Source organism: Rhinolophus ferrumequinum, chromosome 9 (genome assembly GCF_004115265.2).
Source record: "Rhinolophus ferrumequinum isolate MPI-CBG mRhiFer1 chromosome 9, mRhiFer1_v1.p, whole genome shotgun sequence".
Lineage (NCBI taxonomy): Eukaryota > Metazoa > Chordata > Mammalia > Chiroptera > Rhinolophidae > Rhinolophus > Rhinolophus ferrumequinum.
Genome location: NC_046292.1, coordinates 6760784 through 6784568, shown reverse-complemented (window position 1 = coordinate 6784568; position 23785 = coordinate 6760784). Strand labels below are relative to the sequence as shown.

The window sequence follows — 23785 nt, the reverse complement described above, 5'->3', positions numbered from 1 at the left end:
CATTAGATTATCATCAGATTTTTCAGCAGAAACTCTATAAGCCAGGAGGGAGTGGAACCAAATATTCAAACTATTGAAAGAGAGAAATTATGAGCCAAGAATAATATACCCAGCAAAGATATCCTTTAGATATGAAGGAGGAATAAAGACCTTTCCAGACATACAGAAGCTGAGGGAATTTTCTAATACACGACCTGCACTACAAGAAATAATAAAGGAGGCTATTCGACCGCCATCAACAGGGACAATTTGTGGCAACCAAAACATAAAAAGGGGGAGAGTAAAGGCCTGAACCGGAATATGGGAATGAAGAAAGTAAGCGTGCTGAAGAAAATGGAATACTCTAAACATCAAACTTTCTTTTACATAAACTTAAGGGTAACCACTCAAAAAAAATCCAGAACTGAAATATATACTGTAATAAAAGAAGAAACAGAGGGAAACATCATAGAATACCACCACAAAGAAATAACAGACAATGACAAAAAGGCAAAGAAACAATGGAGACACAGCCTTACCAGGAAACTAAGATAGAATGACAAGAAATCCTCACATATCAATAATCACCCTAAATGTAAATGGACTGAATTCACCAATAAAAAGGTACAGAGTAGCAGATTGGATCAAAAAACTAAACCCAACCATATGCTATCTCCAAGAAACACATCTCAGCTACAAGGACAAGCATAGACTCAAAGTGAAAGGGTGGAAACTGACACTCCAAACAAATGGTACCCAGAGAAAATCAGGTGTAGCCATAATGATATCAGATGAAACAGACTTCAGGGTGAAAAAGATAACAAGAGACAAAGATGGACATTTCATAATGGTAAAGGGGATTATACAACAAGAAGACATAACAGTCATCAATATTTATGCCCCCAATCAGGGAGCACCGAAATATACCAAGCAACTACTAAAAGAACTAAAGGGAGAAATTGACCAAAACACAATTAAACTAGGGGACTTAAATACATCATTGACAGCTATGGATAGATCATCCAAACAGAAAATAAATAACGAAATAGCAGCCCTAAATGACACATTAGATGAAATGGACATAATTGACATGTATAGAGCACTTCATCCTAAAACATCAGACTACACATTCTTTTCTAGTGTACATGGAACATTCTCAAGGATAGACCATATATTGGGACATAAAACCAGCTTCAGCAAATTTAAGAAGATTGAAATCATACCAAGCATATTCTCTGATCACAAGGCTTTGAAATTTGATATCAACTGCAAAAAGAAAGCAGGAAAAACACAAACACATGGAGATTAAACAACATACTTTTAAAGAACAACTGGGTCAAAGAGGAAATTAGAGGAGAGATCAAAAGATACATAGAAACAAATGACAATGAAAATGCATCCTACCAAAATTTTTGGGATACAGCGAAAGCAGTTCTAAGAGGGAAATTTATATCATTACAGGCCTATCTCAAGAAACAAGAAAAATCCCAAATAAATAACCTCATGTAATACCTTAAAGAACTAGAAAAAGAAGAACAAGTGAAACCCAAGGTCAGCAGAAGAAAGGAAATAACAAAAATCAAAGCAGAACTAAATGAAATAGAGAACAAAAAGACAACAGAAAAAATTAATGTGACAAAGAGCTGGTTCTTTGAAAAGATTAACAAAATTGACAAACCCTTGGCTAGACTCACTAAGATAAAAAGAGAGAAGACACTAATTAACAAAATCAGAAATGAAAAAGGGGAAGTTATCACGGACACCACAGAAATACAAAGGATCATCCAAGAATACTATGAAGGACTATATGCCACCAAATTCAACAACCTAGAAGAAATGGACAAGTTCTTAGAAACATATACCCTTCCAAGGCTGAACCATGAAGAACTGGAAAATCTAACGAAATTGAGACCGATCACCAGTAACGAAATTGAATCAGTCATTCAAAACCTTCCCAAAAGCAAAAGTCCGGGACCAGATGGCTTCACTAGTGAATTCTACCAAACCTTCAAAGAGGATCTAATACCAATCCTGCTCAAACTCTTCCAAAAAACTGAAGAAGAGACAGTACTCCCTAACTCATTTTATGAGGCCAACATTACCCTGATACCAAAACCTGATAAGGACAACACAAAAAAAGAAAACTACAGACCAATATCTCTGATGAATACAGATGCAAAAACCCTAAACAAAATTCTAGCAAATCGAATACAACAATGCATTAAAAAGATTATTCATCACGACCAAGTGGGGTTCATCCCCGGTGCACAAGAATGGTTCAACATCTGCAATTCCATCAATGTGATACATCACATAAACAAAATAAAGGATAAAAATCATATGATTATATCAATTGATTCAGAAAAAGCATTTCACAAGATACAACATCCATTTATGATTAAAATACTTAATAAAATAGATATAGAAGGAAAATACCTTAACGTAATAAAGGCCATATATGACAAGCCATCAGCTAATCTCATAATTAATGGTGAAAAACTGAAGCCCTTTGCTCTACGTTCAGGAACACGACAGGGCTGTCCCCTATCACCTCTGCTTTTCAACATAGTGTTGGAAGTCCTTGCCAGAGCAATCAGGCAAGAGAAAGAAATAAAAGGCATCCAAATTGGGAATGAAGAAGTTAAATTATCACTCTTTGCAGATGACATGATGCTATATATAGAAAACCCTAAAGACTCCACCAAAAAGCTATTAGAAACATTCAATGAATACAGTCAAGTTGCTGGCTACAAAATCAACGTACAAAAGTCCATTGCATTCCTATATACTAACAATGAAATCTCAGAAAAAGAAATACAAAAAAAAAAATTCCTTTTTTTTTTTGCAGCAAAAAGAATAAAATATCTAGGAATAAACTTAACCAAGGATGTGAAGGACCTATATGCTGAAAACTATAAGACATTTTTGAAAGAAATTGAAAAAGACACAAAGAAATGGAAAGACATTCCGTGCTCACGGACTGGAAGAATCAACATAGTTAAAATGGCCATATTACCCAAAGCAATATACAGATTTAATGCAATCCCCATCAAAATCCCAATGACATTTTTTAAAGAAATAGAACAAAAAATCATCAGATTTGTTTGGAACCACAAAAGACCCGAATAGCCAAAGCAATCTTAAGAAAAAAGAACAATACTGGAGGTATCACACTCCCTCACTTTAGCTTGTACTACAGGGCTACAATAATCAAAACAGCATGGTATTGGCAGAAAAACAGACACATAGACCAATGGAATAGAATTGAGAACCCAGAAATAAAACCACATAAATATGGACAGATAATTTTTGACAAAGAAGCTAAAAACATACAATGGAGGAAAGACAGCTTCTTCAATAAATGGTGCTGGGAGAATTGGATAGCCACGTGCAAAAGAATGAAACTGGACTGCTATCTGTCACCATGTACCAAAATTAATTCAAAATGGATCAAAGACTTAAGCATAAGACCTGACACAATAAACTGCATAGAAGAAAACATAGGTACTAAACTTATGGACCTTGGGTTCAAAGAGCATTTTATGAATTTGACTCCAAAGGCAATGGAAGTAAAAGCTAAAATAAACGAATGGGACTATATGAAACTTAAAAACTTCTGCACAGCAAAAGAAACCATCGACAAAATAAAGAGGCAACCAACTGAATGGGAGAAGATTTTTGCAAACAGTGCCTCCGATAAGGGGCTAATATCCAAAATATACAAGGAACTCATGAAACTTAACAACAAAAAAACAAACAACCCAATTGAAAAATGGGCAGAGGGCCTGAAGAGACATTTCTCCAAAGAGGACATACAAATGGCAAATAGACATATGAAAAAATGCTCAACATTACTAATCATCAGAGAAATGCAAATAGAAACCACAATGAAATATCACCTCACCCCAGTCAGAATGGCTATCATCAACAAGACAAATAGTAACGAGTGTTGGAGAGGCTGTGGAGAAAAAGGAACCCTCATACACTGTTGGTGGGAATGCAGACTGGTGCAGCCGTTATGGAAGGCAGTGTGGAGGTTCCTCAAAAAATTACGAATAGAATTACCATATGACCCAGCAATCCCTCTCCTGGGTATCTACCCAAAAAATCTGAAAACATTTATACATAAAGACACGTGTGCTCCAATGTTCATTGCAGCTTTGTTTACGGTGGCCAAGACATGGAAACAACCAAAATGTCCTTCGATAGATGAATGGATAAAGAAGTTGTAGTATATATACACAATGGAATACTATTCGGCGGTAAGAAAAGATGAAATAGGACCATTTGTGACAACATGGATGGATCTTGAGAGTATAATGCTAAGCGAAATAAGTCAGACAGAAAAAGCAGCGAACCATGATTTCACTGATATGTGATATATAAACCAAAAACAACAAAAGAACAAGACAAACAAATGAGAAACAAAAGCTCATAGACACAGACAATAGTTTAGTGGTTACCAGAGGGTAAAGGGGGTGGGGGGTGGGAGATGAGGGTAAGGGGGATCAAATATATGGTGATGGAAGGAGAACTGACTCTGGGTGGTGAACACACAATGGGATTTATAGATGATGTAATACAGAATTGCACACCTGAAATCTATGTAATTTCACTAACAATTGTCACCCCAATAAATTTAATTAAAAAATACAATTAAAAATAAAATTTAAAAAAATAATTTAAAAAAAGTTTTTTTTTAAAAGTGTGTTTTTCCAGGACCCATCAGCTCCAAGTCAAGTACACGTTTGGATCCAGTTGTGGAGGGCGCAGCTCACAGTGGCCCACGTGGGGATCAAACCCACAACCTTGAACCTTGTTGTTAAGAGCACCGCGCTCTAACCAACTGAGCTAACCACAGCTGTACCTTTTAAATTTTATACCATGTGAATGAATGTTTTACCTGTTCACAGAAATAAAACGGGGGGGAAAATTAAAATAATGCTATTTGACCCTGACAATGAACGTAAACTTACAGCCAATTTAAGATGTGGGAGCTCTAAAATGATTTGTCATCAAGAAAAAGTATCATTACTTGGACTAATAAAAATTTTCCATTTATTTTTATTGTATGACAATTGATTTTTACATTTCATGGATATGGCCTTTTAAAAATCATTTTCTATTTAAAAGTTTTTAGTGAGATTTCCAACCCTATAAGAAAAGTAGCAACAGACACCTCAACCATTAATGAAAAACCATCTCCATGACACTGGGGATTTCTCCTGGAAGTTCAATATGAGAAACATATCAGAGAGAAAAGTGGTTCTTTTTGAAATCAATTCTGGCTCCTAATCCAGGATTTCTTCAAATCTGCCTTTTAAAAGAACTTGTGATATATACTAGCATATTTAGTTAGAGGCAATGGCAATAGCCAAAAATGCCTCCAAACTAAGTTATAATTAATTTATTTTTCACAGAGAAATGTAAGGCTCAATAACCAGGACTTAGCGTGCTCACTTGAGCAGCACACATACCAAAATTAGAGCGATACAGATAAGATTAGTATGGCCCCTGTGCAAGTATTTAGTTATATATTGTGTAAAACTTAATTCTTAAAATGAAGTACAAGTAATAATATAGTTTAAATGAGGGAACACAAACTGAAGAACGTAAACATTTGTTCTCTAGTTCAATTGTTAAGTCTAGCTCAAACTTTAAGGAGCAAATAATCAACACTGACTTTCTTTTTAAACTTCACTGAGATATAATTTACATACCATAAAGTTTACCCATTTAAAGTATACAATTCAATACTGAATTTGCATTTTTTTCTTTTACAATTACTCACTCAAAGGATATAGTTCATAGAACCACTGGCACAACTGACAAAGAAGTGTTAAACCAATAAAAGTACAGCAGTTTAGACTCCTATTTTTGAATCCTTTTATAAAAAATAGATCAGGGTGGCCGGTTGGCTCAGTTGGTTAGAATACAGTGCTCATACAGTGCTCATAACACCCAGGTCATCAGTTTGAGTCCCAAATGGGCCAGCCAGCTGCGCCCTCCACAACTAGACTGGAAAAAAAAAACAAAAACGATTTGACTTGGAGCTGATGTGCATAAATACACTGTTCCCCAATAGTCCCCAATAAAAGAAATTAAAAAAAAAAAAGGATTGTTGTGTTATAACAGCCATATACCATGTCAGGGGTAGTAGATGGGGGAGGTAATCACTTTGTGAGGGGTGTAAATATGTAACTATTATGTTGCTTTGTACAGCTTGAAACTAACAAAAAAAAACCAACTTTAAAAAAAAAAAAAGATTGTTGCAAGTCCTATCTACCAAGTTCAGAGAAGTATATAAGCAATAGCAAGTTCAAAATTATTGGTAAAGAATATAAAAACAAATAAAAAAACAATGTGAGCTCATAGTAACAGAATAGAATGGTGGTTACCAGAAGCTGGGAGGTGGGGAAAGGGGGAAATATTGATAAAAGGGTCCAAACTTTCAGTTATAAGATGAATAAATTCTGGAGACCTAATGTGCAACATGGTGACTACAATAAATACTAATGTATTGTATACTTAAAATTTGCTCAGAGTGGATCTCAAGTATTCTCACCACACACACAAGAAGGTAACCAGAGGTTATGGATATGTTAATTAGTTTGACTGTGGTAATCATTTCATAATGTATATATATATATATCAAAACATCACATTGTACACCCTAAATATATGTAATTTTATTTCCCACTGGTAGAATCCCCTATACAGAACACTGGCAAATGGCCCACAAACAGATGGGATCAGAATGGTTTCTCAACTATGGAGCATTAACTTGTGTCTGAAAGACCTATGATGCTGCTTTATCACAAAGTTATAGGTTTCAAGATGGTAAAACTAACACTATTTTAAGTAATTATTTGCCTACATATCCATATCAAGTAATTAATAATGCAAGTACAAAAGAAATCAGCTTAACTCATTTTTCACTTAAGCAATTATATTGTGAAACAAGCTGGGAAGCAATGATTAATAATTTTAGTGATAATTTATAAGTTTACTATCTATTATAGTTGTATCTGTTGTTCAACTCAAAGAACCACTGTAAGTGCTATTTAAAATCAAGAAAGAAAAATCTTGGAGCCTCCACAAGTATATTTCACATCATTGTTTAGTAAAAATCACTGCTTACACCTTTATTATCATTAAGATTGCAACTTAAAAACACTAGCTAAATTAGTTCAGTTCTCCAGGGATTTCTCAATTGTAAAAAACAAAATAAACAGTCCATTATTTGAATATGCTACAGAAATATTACAGGAGGAAAACATTCAATGGATCACTGAAAATAGCAAAGTTCAAAGTGGTAATACCCAAACATTCAGTTATTCTGATCACAGCAAGAAGGAAAAGGAGAAAGGATAGGAAAGTGAGAATTAACTGACAGAAACAACAGGAACTCACTGGTGGAGTTGCCTTGCATCTGGATGATGCACTTGGACTCTTTGCTGGTCTCTCGAGAATTGAAGGGCCTCACGCGGACAGCCACCTTCACTGAGGCTCCCGACATTCTGATGGTCTTGCTATGTATATGCAGTCCAGAAATAAAGAATCAAATCTTCTTTTGAAGTTATGTTCAAGTTCCCTTTAAAAAGAACAAAATTCCATTGAATGCAGTCAATTAAAAAAAGCATGAGCTAACTTGAGCATAAGAGTTACTATCTTATATCTTAGTACTATTTCTGTTTCCATTTCAAAAAACCTCTTCCCTTCTCTTCCCTCATATTCTCAACAGTAAATTATCAAATAGAAAACCAAAGGCTGAAATTTGTTTTCCTACTCCATTATCTCTTTATCATACCTTAAAAATCCCTACAGTTAATAATAAAAAATATACCTGCAAAGTAACAGGCATCTATCTTGCTGTTTTTTTTAATCAATCTTCAGTAACATATAAAACACACAAAACGTTTATTTGTTAAAGTTCCTTACACAAGTAAATCCCCATCTGCAAAACGACTTATTACTTTAAAGCAATGCATTGAACTTTCTATACTTTAATTACAGCTTGAAACATTGTTATATGATGTATAATTAAATAGTAAAGGACAAAGATAAGCTCTAGCTAGCTCCTTTCACTTTCTCCTTTAATCTACACGAACACGTTCATATGCAGTTTATTTGACCTTCACGATCATCCTGTACAATAAGCAGAGAAGGTTCTAAGAGACTAAGGTTCTGTCCTCAGCTGTGCCACTGACTCATGGCAGAATCAAATCACTACATTTCATACTGAATGAAGCCACAGGCAAAAATGTGAACATTTTTCAGATGAATAGTTTCCCTCCCAATGGAACAAAACAAACGCTATTCTGCGAGAGGAACCCATATAAGTGATTTCCACAAGAAACAACAGATCTCAATCTGCATCCTATCCATTATATAAACATCTTCAAGAATCAAACAAAAGAAAAAACTAAAAGAGAAAAATACTTTTGAGTGCAATATGAGGGAACCCCAAAAGAGATAAATAAATAAACAAACAAACAAATAAATACCTAAATACCAAAAGCCATTCTACCTCATTACCTTATTTTCTTAACAGCATTATCACTATTTGAAATTCTTGGTTTTTGGAACGCGCTATTGCCCACCTCTCCCACTCCACCAGCACCAGAACGCTCAGGTCTTGTCTGCTAGCACTTAGAACAGTACCTGATGAAAGAACTCAGAAGGAATGAATGATGAATGGTATTTCCCAGTTGTGAGAATTATCTGTTCAAGTCTTTGCCTGGTTTACTGACTTTTTGTTTTTGTTTCAAATGATTACAGTATCTACTGATATTAATCTTTTCATATTTTCTGCAATGTTTTTTCCAGTCTTTTCTCCCATTTTATTTTACATTAAACAGATGGTCTTTTTTAAAAAATATCAAAAATGTTTTGTGATCACATTTATCAAATAGAAGCTTGGAGCTATTAACCCTCCCAATAGCACGACCTATAGTCAGTCACTAGTTGAGTAGAGTACTTTGCCAAGAGAGAATGAAGCATTCAGAAAGAGCAAGACAGAACACATTTCAACCTCCCAGAGAGTTCACCTTGATACACAGCCATCATCTCTACACTCAACATGTCCCATTATCTTCTCCCCCAAACTAGCAATCTCTGCCCATCTTCCTATTTATACCTGGCCCCATATCATAAACCTTGGAGTTCTCTTTGCTTCCCTTCTCCTTGAATCCTTTTATTAGTGGATTATTAACATTAGTAATGAAATACCACAGGAAAACTTTTAAACCAAATTTGCACTTTCTATCCCTTCATTTCTCATTCCCACTGCCACTGTCCCAATCTGCCCTAACTATCTCATGCCTAGTATACTTGCAATAGCGGAACTGATCTTTGAGCTTTAAGTTTTAATTAAACAGGGTTGCACAAAACAGAATCATATGGGGGTCTTTTGAAAAGCATATGGTGATGGAAGGAGACCAGACTATGGATGCTGAGCAGACAATGGAGTATACAGATGTTGTATTATGAAACTGTACATCTGAAATATACATAATGTTACTAACCAATGTTATCCCAACAAATTCAGTTTTTTAAAAAGGAAAAGAAATAGAAGAAAAGCAAATGAGCCTAAACTCCTCCAGCCTGGATTCAACAGTTCTGAGACAGGCCCCAGGTACCGGGTTTTTGTTTGTTTCCCAAAGATTATGTTGCAAACCTCCAGCTGAGCACACTGCTTTGTACAACTGCTCCTCCCTGCAGCAATGCCAGTCTTTCCAAAGCATGACTTTCAATTTCACTTCCAAACTCAAACTTCTCTTATTCCCCAGTGCTTACAAGATCAAGACCAAAGTCAAAGGTACTCAGGTGTTCCAGTCAAGCTCCTTTCCTATCCTACCCATGCGTTCTTTCACACCTCCTAACAATTTCTCCCCTCCAACCGGCATTTCAATTTCCACTTTCTCCTCTATTTGAGAGCCCGGCTCGTCTTACCTCTTCCCAAATGACCACCCAAACATTCCAGGAATCACTGGCATTTCCTATAGCACTTATAGTCCCAAACACACTGTGCGAACACTGCTATCATTTTACACGACTGCATTCTATTTTGTACTGTTCGTTAACAGCGTCCCAACGTAAAAATCCTATTCTCTCAAAAATCTCTTTGAACTGGACTTCTTGAAAAAAAAGGCTAGACAAGAAATTGCAAGATGATCCTGGAACATGTTAGTGTGACCACAAGCATGAAATCTATCAAAGATGAATGTGGTCGTGACAAAAAGACACAGGTGCCAATTTAAAGGGTCTCCCACTGGCCAAAGATGGGATAATTATAATACATACATACATACACACATACATACATACTGCAAATAGATTGAAAAACATCAAATACATCAATTCATGAGTTCATAACGACACTTTTGAAAACCTCATTATTCTGAAGACTGGCAAATAAAACGAAAGAATTGAGCACAGACCCAGCCTGTATATTCTGTATGAACTATATTCCGGGATAGCCAAATACTCAATGTAGGCAACTTCTTTTTACAGAAAAACTGTAGCTAATCAATGCAGAAGAAATGACAGAATTAGAATGTCACCATTTTCCAACCCTACTGATATAAAAGCTCTCTGCAACAATCATCACTAGCAGCTAAAAAAGCCTTAGATGAAAGAAAGGTTGGTTTGTAATGTGGGAACATTACAGTGTATGGATAAGGCTGAAAACATCGGAACCAAATTGAACATTTCTAAAATGGGCACCGAGGTGATCTATGCCTCCTGATGTGCTACAATAGGAAATGCACAGCACCACCTAGTAGTAAGTATTCTATCTCACGCCCTTAAAAAAATCCTGAATAGAATCAAGCTTCAGACCTATCAGTGTCCAGAACATATTGTCATTTAAACAATTTAAATGACACCTGAAAGATGTAATCAGCCAAACCCAGCATATGGAAAAATCTATAGGTCAAGTCACCTAGTTTCTTCAAATAGCACAACTGGGGGTGGGGGATAATAAAAGAGATGTGCATTAGTTATCAACCAAACGCAATGATTTTTTAATCAAGAAAATATGTGAAAAGACATTTTTTAGATAATCAGGGAAGTCTGAACATAGACTGGCTGCCAGATGATATTAAGGAATTTTGTAGGGGAAGATTGAAGAAACAAGTTTGCCAGAATGTCAATGATTGTTGAATGTTATAGATACGTAAATTTAAAAAACAAAATTTTCTTTCTTTAAACTTTTTTATTGGGGAATATTGGGGAACAGTATGTTTCTCCAGGGCCCATCAGATCCAAGCTGTTGTCCTTCAATCTAGTTGTGGAGGGTGCAGCTCACTGGCCCCTGTGGGGATCGAACCAACAACCCTGTTGTTCAGAGCTTGCGCTCTAACCAACTGAGCCATCTGGCTGCCCCCAAAATTTTCTTTAGTGTTCTATCCACTAACTAAAATGGATAGTGTTCTATCCATTTAGTAGTGGCCTACTAAAATGCTGAATGCTACTGACTGACTGACAAAGGCTGAAACCTCTCTGGTAGGGTTTACTAGAAAGTACCATGCATCTGCAACTAGGAACCAACACACTAACATCTAACGTCCCCCATACACACACTTTCAATAGACTGTTTGACTCCTCTACCTACCTATCCTGCCAGCATTTCATTCAACCTAACACAACCAAAACCAAATCTCTCTCCACCTCCCCCAAACAACACAGGTCTTCCACCTCTTTTCTATTTCTTTTAACGTCCTCAGCATTCTCCTGTTCCCACACAGACCAAAAGCTTGCTTCCTCTAGCCATCTAACCAACTGTCAAATTACATGGCTTCTCCCTATAAAATCTCTCTATTTCTACCACCATTATCTCTTTTAGGACTTCAATACATACTTCTCACTTAAGACTGGTAACCTTCTCGACCACTTTTTCTTCCTCCTACCCAACAGTACTATACGATACTGCCATTCTCATTGACTCCATCCACACTACTCAAAATTGCCAGACTCACTTTCCTGAAGTACAGGTCTGTTCACTTAAAAATCCTCAAAGTTTCTCTACTGTTTACGAAGTAATGACTGAACTCCCCACACTGGCATTCGACGTGTTCTGCAACATAAGCCAACTATTTTCACTAGCCCACAAAACACTGCCTTCCATCGAGGTTCCTTAAGCACCACCCACCAGAGGGTTTCCTGAAAGCATCTCATGTTTTTCTGTCCCTATGCCGGGATCTTCTCGTATGCGACATATCTCTAAAGCCTCTATAGATTCTCTCTACTTCCCAAACCAAATGCAAATGCTTCTTCATTTAATATTCCTCAACTCACGGACCTTATCTAGGACAGAATAAGTTACTTTACTTATCTCTACTGTAAATTTTTAAGTTTAAGAACAGAATCTTAGTCATGTTTCTAATTCCCTCTATCACAGGGTCTTGAAGATAGTAGTTAAAATATTTTAGTTGCATTCCTAGTTATTGTGTCAATAGTGATGTTTGAATAGTACTAATAAAAAATAAGTTGTTCCAAAACGAACAAACGAAACAGAAATCAACTCCTAGATACCAGAGAACAAACTGATGGTTGCTAGATGGGAGGGAGCTGGGGGGATGGGTGAGAAAAGTGAAAGGATTACGAAGTACAAATTCATGGTCACAAAATAGTCACAGGGATGTGAAATACAGTATGGGGAATATAATCAATAATGTCGTAAAAACTACGTACAGTGTCAGATGGGTACTAGACTTATTGGGGGATCACTCCATAAATTATATAAATGCCTAATCACTATGCTGCCCACCTGAAACTAACATAAAATAATATTGGAATGCCAATTATAATTAAAAAAATACATAGTCACAGGATATAAAGTACAGCATAGGGAATATAGTCAATGGCATTATAATAGCTCATATGTATGGTGTCAGACGGGTAGTAGATTTGTTGGGGTTGTCACTTTGTGAGGTGGGTAAATGTCTAATCAATATGTTGGTTTGTACACCTGAAACTAATAACACCACCACCACCACGAAAAACCCAAGTTGTTCCAAAATGGAGACAGAAAAAAGGATAAAATTAACTTCAAATACCTTCCTAATCAAAAAAGCCAACATTCTTTTTCAGAAGTGATACACACATTTTAAAATTACTTCCCCAAAATAACCTGAACCTAAATATATGTATATATTTTTTATTTAGCTGTCCCGTGGTAAAACTACAACCATCTCCACAAGTGAGCTAAAATTTTATGCAGTAATAGGAAACTACAGCTAAGTGGACTATAAAAAGTGTTCCTTTGTTACTTCCCTTATATTATAAATATAATCTTTTATAATAGAGATGTCCATCAAAGCATTACAGCTTCAAAACTCTGGTTCTTTTTTAAAATTTACCAACTATATAAATCTGAAATCAAGTTTAAATTCCAGTGAGAAACAATAATTACAGAATATTTTTAAGAAGTTATAGAAAAACAACACTTCTTATAATTAGCATAAAAATATATTTTCCAAGTTTTGAAGAGCCAAAGGAAGAAAGGTAGGAAAGGCAACCATACATACTCTATCTAAATCACTTACACAGCCTCATTTCTAAACTGCTCTTCTGACCAGTTTTCCCTCCTTAGGACAATTAGAAGCATTAGGAAAGCGGAATGGAACAAAAATTCCAGAAGCATTCACTAGCAATAAAGGGATTAACATTTAATACAAAAAATTTTTTTAGAAGATCTAAATCATTTTAATTTTTCTAAATGTTTGCCCAATTGCTTAACTTTGATCTTGTGCAATTCTGTGTCTTGAGAGGTACCCTGGATTATTAGGAGCCTAAGAAGACTAATTCTCAAATTGACCTTTCAGCAAAGTGAGTAACAAGAACAAAATAATACTAGCTTTTTGGCTGGTTTGTTTTTGTAATACCCCTTTTCTATAGAAAACAGCCAGGATTATATTCCTAAAACAGAGGTCAGTTCATGTCCTTAAAAACTTTTAACTGGTTCCACAGCCTCAGAACATAATCTAAAAATTCCAGGGCCTCCACAATCTAACCTCCTCTCCCAGTCTGTTTTCATTGCCCGACTTGAAGCCTTCTTCTCCACCAAGCACCCTCTTACCACACGGAACTGGAAGCCCAATCTCCTTTCTCAACCTATTCTAAGTTCGTATCTTTTGAGGACAAGGTCAAATATCACCCTGAAGCAGGAAACATTAATTCATACATTCCTTAAAAGTCCCTCTTCCTGAGCCAAAAATCATACCTTCTTTCTCTTTGTTCCCTAAAAAAGTTGTGTTGATTCCTCATTTCTCTACTTCATTCTGCCCTATGATGCTCTCAGTAGTTCACTTAACTCTCATACATTGTCACAATGTTTGTCACAATTGAAAATAAAATTTAACCATGAAACAGTCTTTTAAATTAAAGTCACACAATTTGCCATACAGCAGCAAATTTACAGTATCAACAAGCAGTCTATTTAAAAGATAATCTTTTCCACTGAATTACATTTTTAAAAAAATGAATTATAACTTAAAGAATGAATGGGTACCCAAAAGTAAGTCTGTAACTAGTGAGCCCATTTTGAGATGTTATAAAAATTTCCTTATTATTACAAGTTTTGCATCTCTCAGTCTAATACTTTCCATGAATACCAAGCAGTTTTCGGACCCAACACTGTGTCACTGACGAAGGCTATACGTATTGATAAAATGGCCCCCAAAATGTAAGAATTTATTTTCGTGTGTATGAATTACCTGTCTATTCTTGGTTTTTGACTCTATGCATGAAAACCAACCATGAGCCAAGCTGCAATCACATGTTAGAAAAGCTTCTTTCTGCATTCTAACTCAATGCCAAGAATCAGACTGTGCAGGAAGAGTCTCCTGACAGACCAGATTTTCAATCTCAAATGGGGCTAAACTAGCTCATCAGACACCCCAGCTGTTTTCTTTAATCACTGTCTAAAATAACCTGATACGCTTTTTGGATTTATTAGACACATGTCCTTCTGCCACTATAATTAAGAAACCAAGGATCCTCCTTTTCACTGGTGACATGATTTTATTCTCATAAAGCAAGAGGTGCATCAAGAAACAACGGCTCCAATGGCCTATGGCTTAAACTATTCAAAAATCAGACTGATTTTTTCTTCATTTTTTATTTTCTCTGAAAGTTTGGAGAGTTAATACTAAACTCTAGTAAATCAATTCGTTCTAATATCTGAATCTATACCCTATAATTTTATTTTGGCAGATCCACTGGAACTCGGCCACTCAAATTCCAACATTCCACTGAAGTTCTTCCACTGTCAAAGTGGATGGCAACACCTACTCCAGGCCAAAATGAACTCAGCTCAAGCTGTGGCGTAGAAATGGCAAGTATCAATCAAAGATTAGTTCAAATTAGGTATAAGTCCAGGTTCTTTCTGAAATCTGCCCCTAACTACACCTTTGCAGATACCTGTCTGGGAGGTAGCTAGCTGACTTATCTGGGCAAGAATGCAGGTCAGACTTTTCCATGTGTCAACAATGTGTCAATCTTGCCACGAGATAAACCAGTACTCAAAGTATAATAGGTATGTTTTCAATTAGGTGACAACATAGAATAAAAGTATTCCACTCTCTGTAAATTACAAGTTTTCCACTGGAATACTCAAGATTTATCTTAATGTAAAGCTACATACCTGAACCACATTAGTCATATTCTTCACAAAAAGGACTTTAGTTATTATACTGGAATGTTGTACTCACAGTTTGGAAACCAGGTGGATTACCTTGTTTTAAAATGTCTTTGAAGAACATTTCTTCCTTTTACTTAAAAACCTGTTGGAAACACTTAGTATGTACATGCTTGCATCAAGGTAACTATAACCCTTTTCTCTTAGAATTTCTTTAGAATTTATTACCAGAAAAAAATTTCTCTTGACAAACCATTAGAGTTTCTTTTACTAGAGTGAAAATTGTGTAATTTATCTTTCCCTTTTTACCTTGACTTCCAAAAGTTTCAAAACTAAATTACAATAACCAATTATACAAATTGCTGCAATTTGTATATTTACTTTTTGCTCCTGTTACATAGATTTTTGTTTCTTATCTATCTTTAACAGCATCACTGTATCTATATGCTGTATGTGGTGTAAGTTTCTCAAATCCTTTTTACAAGCAGTAAGTGGTATAAATTTAAAATAAATAAAACTTTCCTGTTAATAACCTATTTTGCTATCTAATGTTGGAAATATGGAATGTACTCAAAGTTCTAGTTCCTTAAAGAGAAAAAAACAGAGTAAGCCTTTCAAAATAAATGAAGTTATACAAAAATTTGCGTTGATTTGAATTTGATAGCAGTGTGAGTGGCCAGAAAAGCAGGAGGCCCATGGGACTGAAGCTAGCTCCACCAAACAGAAGCCAACAAAAGTTCAACGAAGAAGGGAAGTGAGCAATACTTTCAGTACAGCAAAGGTGTGAAGGGTGCCCCTGGTTTCAGCAAGAAAGGGCCGGAAACCCAAGCAAGAGCACTATAGTGAAGTGGGGGTCACTGTAGCTCGTCTGTGGTGGGTTGGGGAGTAGTAATCAGAAGGCAAGGAAGTGGAAATGGAAGTATCCTGGCTGCTTCCAGAACCCGACTGGGAGAGGCAGGAGAGAGACAGCTAGAAGCCACCAGGAATGAAGAAGGGATTTTTCTCCCCCACGTCCCTCTTTATGATAGGAAAGACTTGCATGTTTCTATATTTTATTCAACAGCTATTTACTAGGTGCCTACAACAGGACAGGCAGTTCTGAGTCTGGGTTAAATCAATGAACAACACATAAACGTCCTTGCCATGGAGAACTTACATTCTAGTAGGGGGAGAGGGGACATTCAGACAGTAAGAATGTTAGGCGACGCTAAGCATGATGAGGGAGGGAAGGCACAGCCAAGTCGGGGGATCCAGACTGTGGCAGGGAGGGGTGCGGCGCAGGTGTGACAATGAGGTCGGGCAGGTCTCCTGAGGTGGTGACATTACACAAGGACTTGGCGGAAGTGAAGGAGCAGGCTGCAGGGCAAGGGTGTTCCAAGCAGAAGAAAGAGTCAGAACAAAGGCCCTACGGTGGGAATGTGCCTGCTGTGTTCAAGGAACTGTGGGGAACACTCAGCAAAGGGGAAGAGAAGTAACCAACAGAGCAAGTCCCTAAGGATCAGAGAAGGCAGTGACATGCAGGACACAGGCCAAGGCATTAGCTGAAGTCAGGGAGGGTAACCTTTTCTCTAAGACTGGAGGAAAGGGCAGGAAAGAAGGCAGGGCAGTCTGTAAGTAGCAGAAGGGGAAGCTGAGGGAGTTCATGGCCTTTTTTCCTGTAAGACAGCAGGTGGGTTTTACGCCAAGCATGGGGCAGTGGGGAGCTTGCTTAAGTGGTCAAGGTTTTAGAAAAGCCACTGTGGAGAACGGGGGAGGGAACTGAGCAGAACTGCTTCGACAGACACCAAAGACAGGCTCTGGGGAGACCTAAGACTACACATTACTGGGCACTACGTCTGCTGAGTTTTCTCCACCAGAGGAACAACTGGAGGGTATGGAGGGTAGGAATAATACGAGGCTGGCATCTGCATAGAGCGCCTTGAATAATAAAGAACTACTAAAACCTGCAAGTGCTAGGAAGAAAAGAGCAGCGTAGAAAAGGAAGACAAAGAAGTAAAAAGCGGAAGAGGCTGATGGTCCAGGAGACTTGAAGTGGGAGAACACACAGAAAGAGACTACAAAAGTGAGAGCTGTAAATTATCAGAGTTGAAGATCTGAAGGCGAATTTGAGATCTTTGGGTAAATCTGAGGGTGATGACATGTTAGATGTGGCCACAACACTGAGTCACTGGAACAGAATGAAGCCAATGTTTGCTTGAGCTGAAGTCAAGGAATTTTAAAGTTAAGCGTAGTTTCAAAGTAAGTTCAGCCAGCACAGATAATAAGTATTATATGACAATACAAAGGGGGAAAAGGCTCTGACTGAAAATCATGGAAACTAAACTACCACCGCAAGGGCGGCAGTACACTAACTATATTAAAACGGAAGAGTTGGAGTGAACCTTATTTTACCAGATCTTCACAAACTGTAAAATGTAGGTTCCTTGAAGGTAAAGAACTAAACCTCTACATGCACTCTCAATTAACTGGTAATGAATGCCGTAAAAGGGAGCATAAATGAATCACTGGGCCATTAACCAAAAAGTTCAACTCAGTCAGAAGTCCAAGGCACCTTTTGCAGGTTTTTCCTATCACAAGCACATCTGTTTTCATTTATCTTCTACAATAAGCTGCACACAAAAAACTGTAAGAGTATGTATATTTATTCACACACTTTTATAGACTCCAGAAATTCACCAGTATCTGTTCCAACAAGGCCATCTTTCAAAGAGAACTACATGAAGTAGATATGCTTATACCTTGCACTTCAGAGCCTTGTGAAATTATATATCAGTTTACAAGACCAAAGGGATATGCTTACTCCTGGAAAAGACCTGCTGTGATTAGCAGCCTGGGAAGGGGCTTACAAAAAGAAGGCAGAGGCCCATTGTTGTCCTTTATACTTTTGTATCCAGGACAAGACCATAGCAGGGAAGTGGGCTAGAAAGCTTTGGCCGTGGAGACTCTGTTGGCACCCTTCTTGTGAGTTTATTCTCTGCACAAATTGAAAGCGGGAAAGAGGAAAGAAAGAAAAAAGGAAAACTGCATTCTTATCTGCTCTTGAAAAAGAAACAGTCTGTTCTAAGCCTTAGAAGCTGTACTTAATTGGATAAATTTTGGAAAAACATCCATCAGAGCAGACCTGCACAGACTCATAAAATCTTGCCTCTAAATCATATTCACAATCAGGCCTGATTTTACCAAATGCTGAAATTCTATTTAACCTCAATTCTTAAGACCTTTTTTATTAACCAAGTCATTTAAAAATTTTTAAACTTAGAAATGTATCTTCTTAATTGGGGTATGGAATTTAAAAAACAGACATTTTGTATTTCTCTCATATTAATGTAATACAAAAAAACCCCACTAGTTTCTGTTGTAGCCATTTTTGATTCAACGAAGTTTGAAAGAAAAGCTTAGTGATAAAAAATAAAAAATAAAGTGTTAGGGCTTTTCTTAGAAAACCCTATCTGAAAATTTTTTCAATTTTTCAATTTAAGAAGTTGTAGGAATTCCTTCATTAAGAAATGGAGTTTGAAGGAAGGCAAAGAACACAAAGGCAGGCATGGCACTCTGCAGGTCCTGTTCACATGTAGGATGTAGGAAAAGACAGATGTGCAGGCTCACGCGGAATTCAGTTATCGATCGTATCCAGATCGGCTTCACAATGCCAACATGTATGCAATTTTCATATTCCACCCTTCAACAATACATTGAGAACTCATCTCATAATCCAACAGCCACACCGAGTTCATTAGAAAGCATCACGTCACTTAGAGAACACAAGCTAAGTTTTATTATGACTAAGCTAAGCTGACAAAATGCCAGCCTCTAAGTGAAATATCCACCATTATATCTCTTCTGAAGAGCTATTCACATGCAGTCACCGTACTTCCACCAGGCTCGCACAGGCCCATCTAGGACACAAAGCAACATGTTCCGTGTAGCAGAACAGCTGCCCCAAACAGTAAGAGACATGTGAGCAAGGGATCTGTTGACAATCTAATTTCAGCCACCTCAGATTCCACAAAGATGACAATCGGCATCCTCAGCGACACGGCTGCAAGCCTCTCGCACTGTCAGAATATTCCAGTTTACTTAATCACTGCATGCTGAGCTACTTGGAACACCGATCCATCCAGGGCAATGCACTGAGGCCTCCATACTGGTCCGTGGGCCTTGGCTCTCAGACCTGCCTAAGTACCTGGAAGGCATCCTCAGGCCTCTGCGTCCACGCACTGGCCATGTGAGAGGAATATGCAAACACGGTATTTCACCCCAACAGGGATGGAATCTTGAAGACATGTTACCTTGGAAGCTCAGTTAGCAGCAATTCACCAAGGAGAAAAAGTGATTCTGGAGTGCCATTCTGGTTTGAGGGCCAGGAACACTGTGTTGCCTGAACAATGACTAGCTTGCCCGAGCAGCCTCCCCACCCCCCACAAGCTGGTTTCTGGTGTGGCCAGTCACCCTGAAAGCTGCCAGGGCTGACACTTGGTGCCTTCCAGCAATCGGACTTGGCTCCTAAAGGATTTGTCAGATCATCCTCCCAATATGGCTGCCAGAGTCATCCTGGGCTGCCGAGCTCCGAGCCCACACCAGCCTGCTCCACAGCTGGCCGGCCTCCAACAAGCCCCCTCCCTTTCCGTCGCTCTCCTCGCTCCAGTCCTTGCGCTACTAGATTCCGCCCCCTCCCCCTCCCGCCGCCACCTGACGCCCTTTCCTGCCTTTACCTGGCAAAAGGGCAGAGCCACATTCCTAGCCAAAGCCCCGATGCCACCCGTAATTGGGGAGAGACGATGGGGTAAATAAGAAAGGGTGGCTTTCAAACGGAGCAGCGCCGTCTCCACAGACCTGTAATGTGCGCCGAGAGCCCCGGGAACCGACAGACAGCGGCGGGCCTGCTGACCGCTGGGCCCACCCGGAGCCTGGCAGCTCCAGGGAAACGGAGGGCTAGCGAGGGGCACTGCGGAGGACCCAGCAGGCGGCTGGACCCAAGCCCAGGGCTCGCTGCTGGCCCAGGGAGGGCCCCCCACTCCCGAGGACGAGCTCCCCACCCCACCCGGTGCCCCGGTGGGGCAGCGCTCTCAGGGCTCCTCGCTCCTGCCCCGCCCAGCGCTTCCTCGGCTCGGACCCCGCCCGGACCCCGGCCCGGCCGCCCATCCCCCCGAGACGGGCCACTCCCCAGCCCGGAGGCCGCGGCCGCAGCCGCAGCCGCAACCGCCGCTCGCCTTACCTCAGCCGCGCTGCGGACCCACAGGCGGGTGCACCCGGTCAGCAGGCGCCGCGGTGCGCGGGGGCACGGGGGGGCGGGCACCGACGCTCCTCAGTGCGAGCAGCGGCCGCCACGAGCCGCAGGGTGGCGCTTCGCAGCCCCATCACGCAGCGGCCCGGTACCGCATCGAGGGCCGCAGAAGGCCGGAGCGAGACGACAGGGCGGTGGTGGTGGCTGCGGCCGGCGGGGAGCGGCTCAGACTCGCGCTGACGCCTCCGAGGACCGCCGCCGTCTGACTACCCCGCGTCGGTCCTCGCCAACCTCTGCCCGCAGCTGCAGGCGCGGGACACCGCCCCGAGCCCAGCCGCCGTGCGTCACTTCGGCCCGCCCCGGCACCCGTGACTGACGTGGACAGCGACCAATCGGAGCTCAGAGGTCGAGGCCGCAGGCCAATCGCATCGCGAGCTGGAGGGGGTGGGGATGCAGTCAGGAGCTGCGGAGACACCAGGGCGCCCCCTGGTGGCCTAGAAGCCGGCGCGTGTGCGGGGGAACGGGGTGGGTAAAACCCACTCCCAGTGTCTCCTCCCGAGCGACTCCCGAAGGGTGTTAGGCGGCAGCGGCCGCGCCTGGCCAACCGGATGATCCGCTTTGTAAGGGGACAAAGCCTGGGTAAGTGGGGCGGGGCAGGACTCCCCCAGTCAACGGCGGAGGAGCAGAGATGAATGTGGAGGGCGGTCGAGTGTGCAATCATTGTCAGTTTGGGAAACATCTCTCACATTGAAGCCGCCGAACGCGGCGGAGTCGGAACTGAAACACGCAAAGGGATGAGTGTATTCTCCCGCAGAAAGCTTCCTGGCCTATTCTTATCGAGGCAGATCACAACACCTCCCACACGCCACCTTGGGAAAAAAGGCAGAATGAGTAATGGAAAAGCATGACTTAGTGGGCATTCAGCTTGTCTCCTTGGGAGACCGAGTAAGGGCCCTGAGTAAAGGAACAAAATGCTTTGTATTGCCCCTGAGTTAATGAACCGAGCTCCCCTCTGGGAGATACCCTTGAAGGAGGGTTATTGGAATTCAGAAACCCGGAGAACATAAGAACTCCAATAGCAATTTTTAAAAGTCAGATTTAGATTCAGCTCCAAAGAAAAAGCCCAGAACGACTTATGAGCGATCCAGTTCAGTACTTCATAAAATATAATATTCAACGGTTATGTGCCGTTATGCCAAGCACCGTTATTTTATAAGGTTGTGAAATGCTTTTTTATTTACCAGCAGAAATTGAAAATAAAATCGGATTTCCCCCCTGACTTCAATACAGTGTTGGGTGAAAAAGTCTTACTTGTAAGCATAGACACTAAAACATCAAAATTAATTTTCTACACTAACGATTTTGGAAAATCTCCACCCCACTAAAATCCTCATACTCTCCATCCAGTCAACATTAATTGAACATTTCTCATTTTATTTAGAATTTAAACTCCACCTATCCAGATTTGACATAGGTTACACTGCAGCATGCAAACAATAGCATTAAAATTGGAGTAAAAATTAATAATAATGTAATAAAAGGCTGTATGGAGGGAAGCCTGTATGAATAAGGGGAGTGCATAAAAAGAATAATAAAACAAAGTCAAGGGAATGTGCTACCACTGAACACAAAACTCATTTCTTCGCTTCCTGAAGGCCAAGACAAAAATGAAACGACAGGGGGTTAGTAAACAGAGGTTCATCAATTCATCGGGAGACTTTTTCCCAGCTTGTAACTCTTTGCATAAGTACTATGATAAGCACCATGGAGAGTTACAGAAAAACCTAGATGGTAGCTGATATTGTTTCAGCTCTCAATGGAGATCAAACTAAAAAGAATCTAAAATAATGAAGGGAATGCAGTGACAATCAGCACAAAAGCACATAGAAGGGTCACTATAGGCAGATAAGGCTTTTCTAGGTTTCAAGGCCCAAATAGCTTGCTTTACCTAGGCCTTTTGCCCCTCTGACAGATGAAGTCACTCTGTAGAGCCATTGAGTTTCTCAGATTACAGATTGTGTACAAAGGCATCTCTTAAAAGTAGTAAAGTATTAGAAAATTGAATTTAGCCCTGGCCCTGTAGAGTTATCCCTGGAATACAAGGAAAGAACAACATGAAAATATCTATTAATGTGATACACACAGCCACACACTACTGCATCTAGTCAAGTTTCTGGATACAAGACCAATATACAAAACATCCAAAGTGTTCCTTTTCCTTAAGAATAGCCAATTAGAAAACATGATTTTTTAAAATCCCATTAAAAATAGCAATAAAATGATTAAATATTTAAGGATAAGTTGGCAAAAGATGAGCAAGACCCATATAAAAAAAATTATACAACTGTATTGATGAAACACATTAAAGAAGATTTAAATAGATGGAGAGGTGTTCTTTATTTTGGGACAGGAAGAAAGTATTACAAAGATGTCAATTCTTTTCAAGTTAACTTATAAACAATGTAATTTCAATTAATATTTCAACAGGAATTTTCATTGAAATTGACAAAGTGATGGTCAAATTCAAATGATAAATCCATCCCATGTCCACTAAAAAAATGCACTTGCTAGAACAAAGCCAAGAATATCCATGGCGATTTTGAAGAATGAGGTGGGGGAACTTGCCAATAAGTTAGCAAGATTATTTGTAACATCATACTAACTAGGACTCTATTGCATTGGCACAAGAATATACAAATACAGAAATGGAACAGAATGGAGTCCAGAAACAGACCAGATGCGTACGGGAATATAACATATGACAGCACTGGCATTACAAATCAGTGGGGAAATGATAAACTATGAATGATAATAAATGATGCTGGAACAATTGCTTAACTGGTAAAAAAAAATGGGATCCTTACATCACATCATACAAAAAATAAATTTCAGGTGAACTGAAAACCTAAATAGAAAAGCAAAGCTTTAAGTATTTTTTT

At 39.2% G+C, this 23785-nt stretch overlaps 1 protein-coding gene and 1 non-coding gene across 11 annotated transcripts in view; one reads left to right on the top strand and one right to left on the bottom strand.

The window, feature by feature from the left end:
* The window catches only part of KIF1B (kinesin family member 1B), a 136692-nt gene extending 115514 nt beyond the window's left edge, over positions 1-21178 (bottom strand). For 5 of the 10 annotated variants that reach the window (XM_033114720.1, XM_033114717.1, XM_033114721.1 and 2 more), the window contains exons 1-2: positions 20838-21157; positions 7393-7573 (exon numbers count right to left, since the gene is read on the bottom strand). In XM_033114720.1, coding sequence (XP_032970611.1) covers positions 7393-7498 — 106 coding nt within the window. In that variant the 5' untranslated portion in view covers positions 7499-7573; positions 20838-21157. Of the gene's footprint in view, positions 1-7392; positions 7574-20837 lie in introns of all 10 variants that reach the window. The other 5 variants (XM_033114713.1, XM_033114715.1, XM_033114714.1 and 2 more) reach the window with 2 other exon arrangements.
* Positions 5432-5538, top strand: LOC117027932 (U6 spliceosomal RNA). The gene has a single exon (XR_004424044.1). It is a non-coding gene; the product is annotated as a U6 spliceosomal RNA (small nuclear RNA).
* Positions 21179-23785: the final 2607 nt, after the last annotated feature.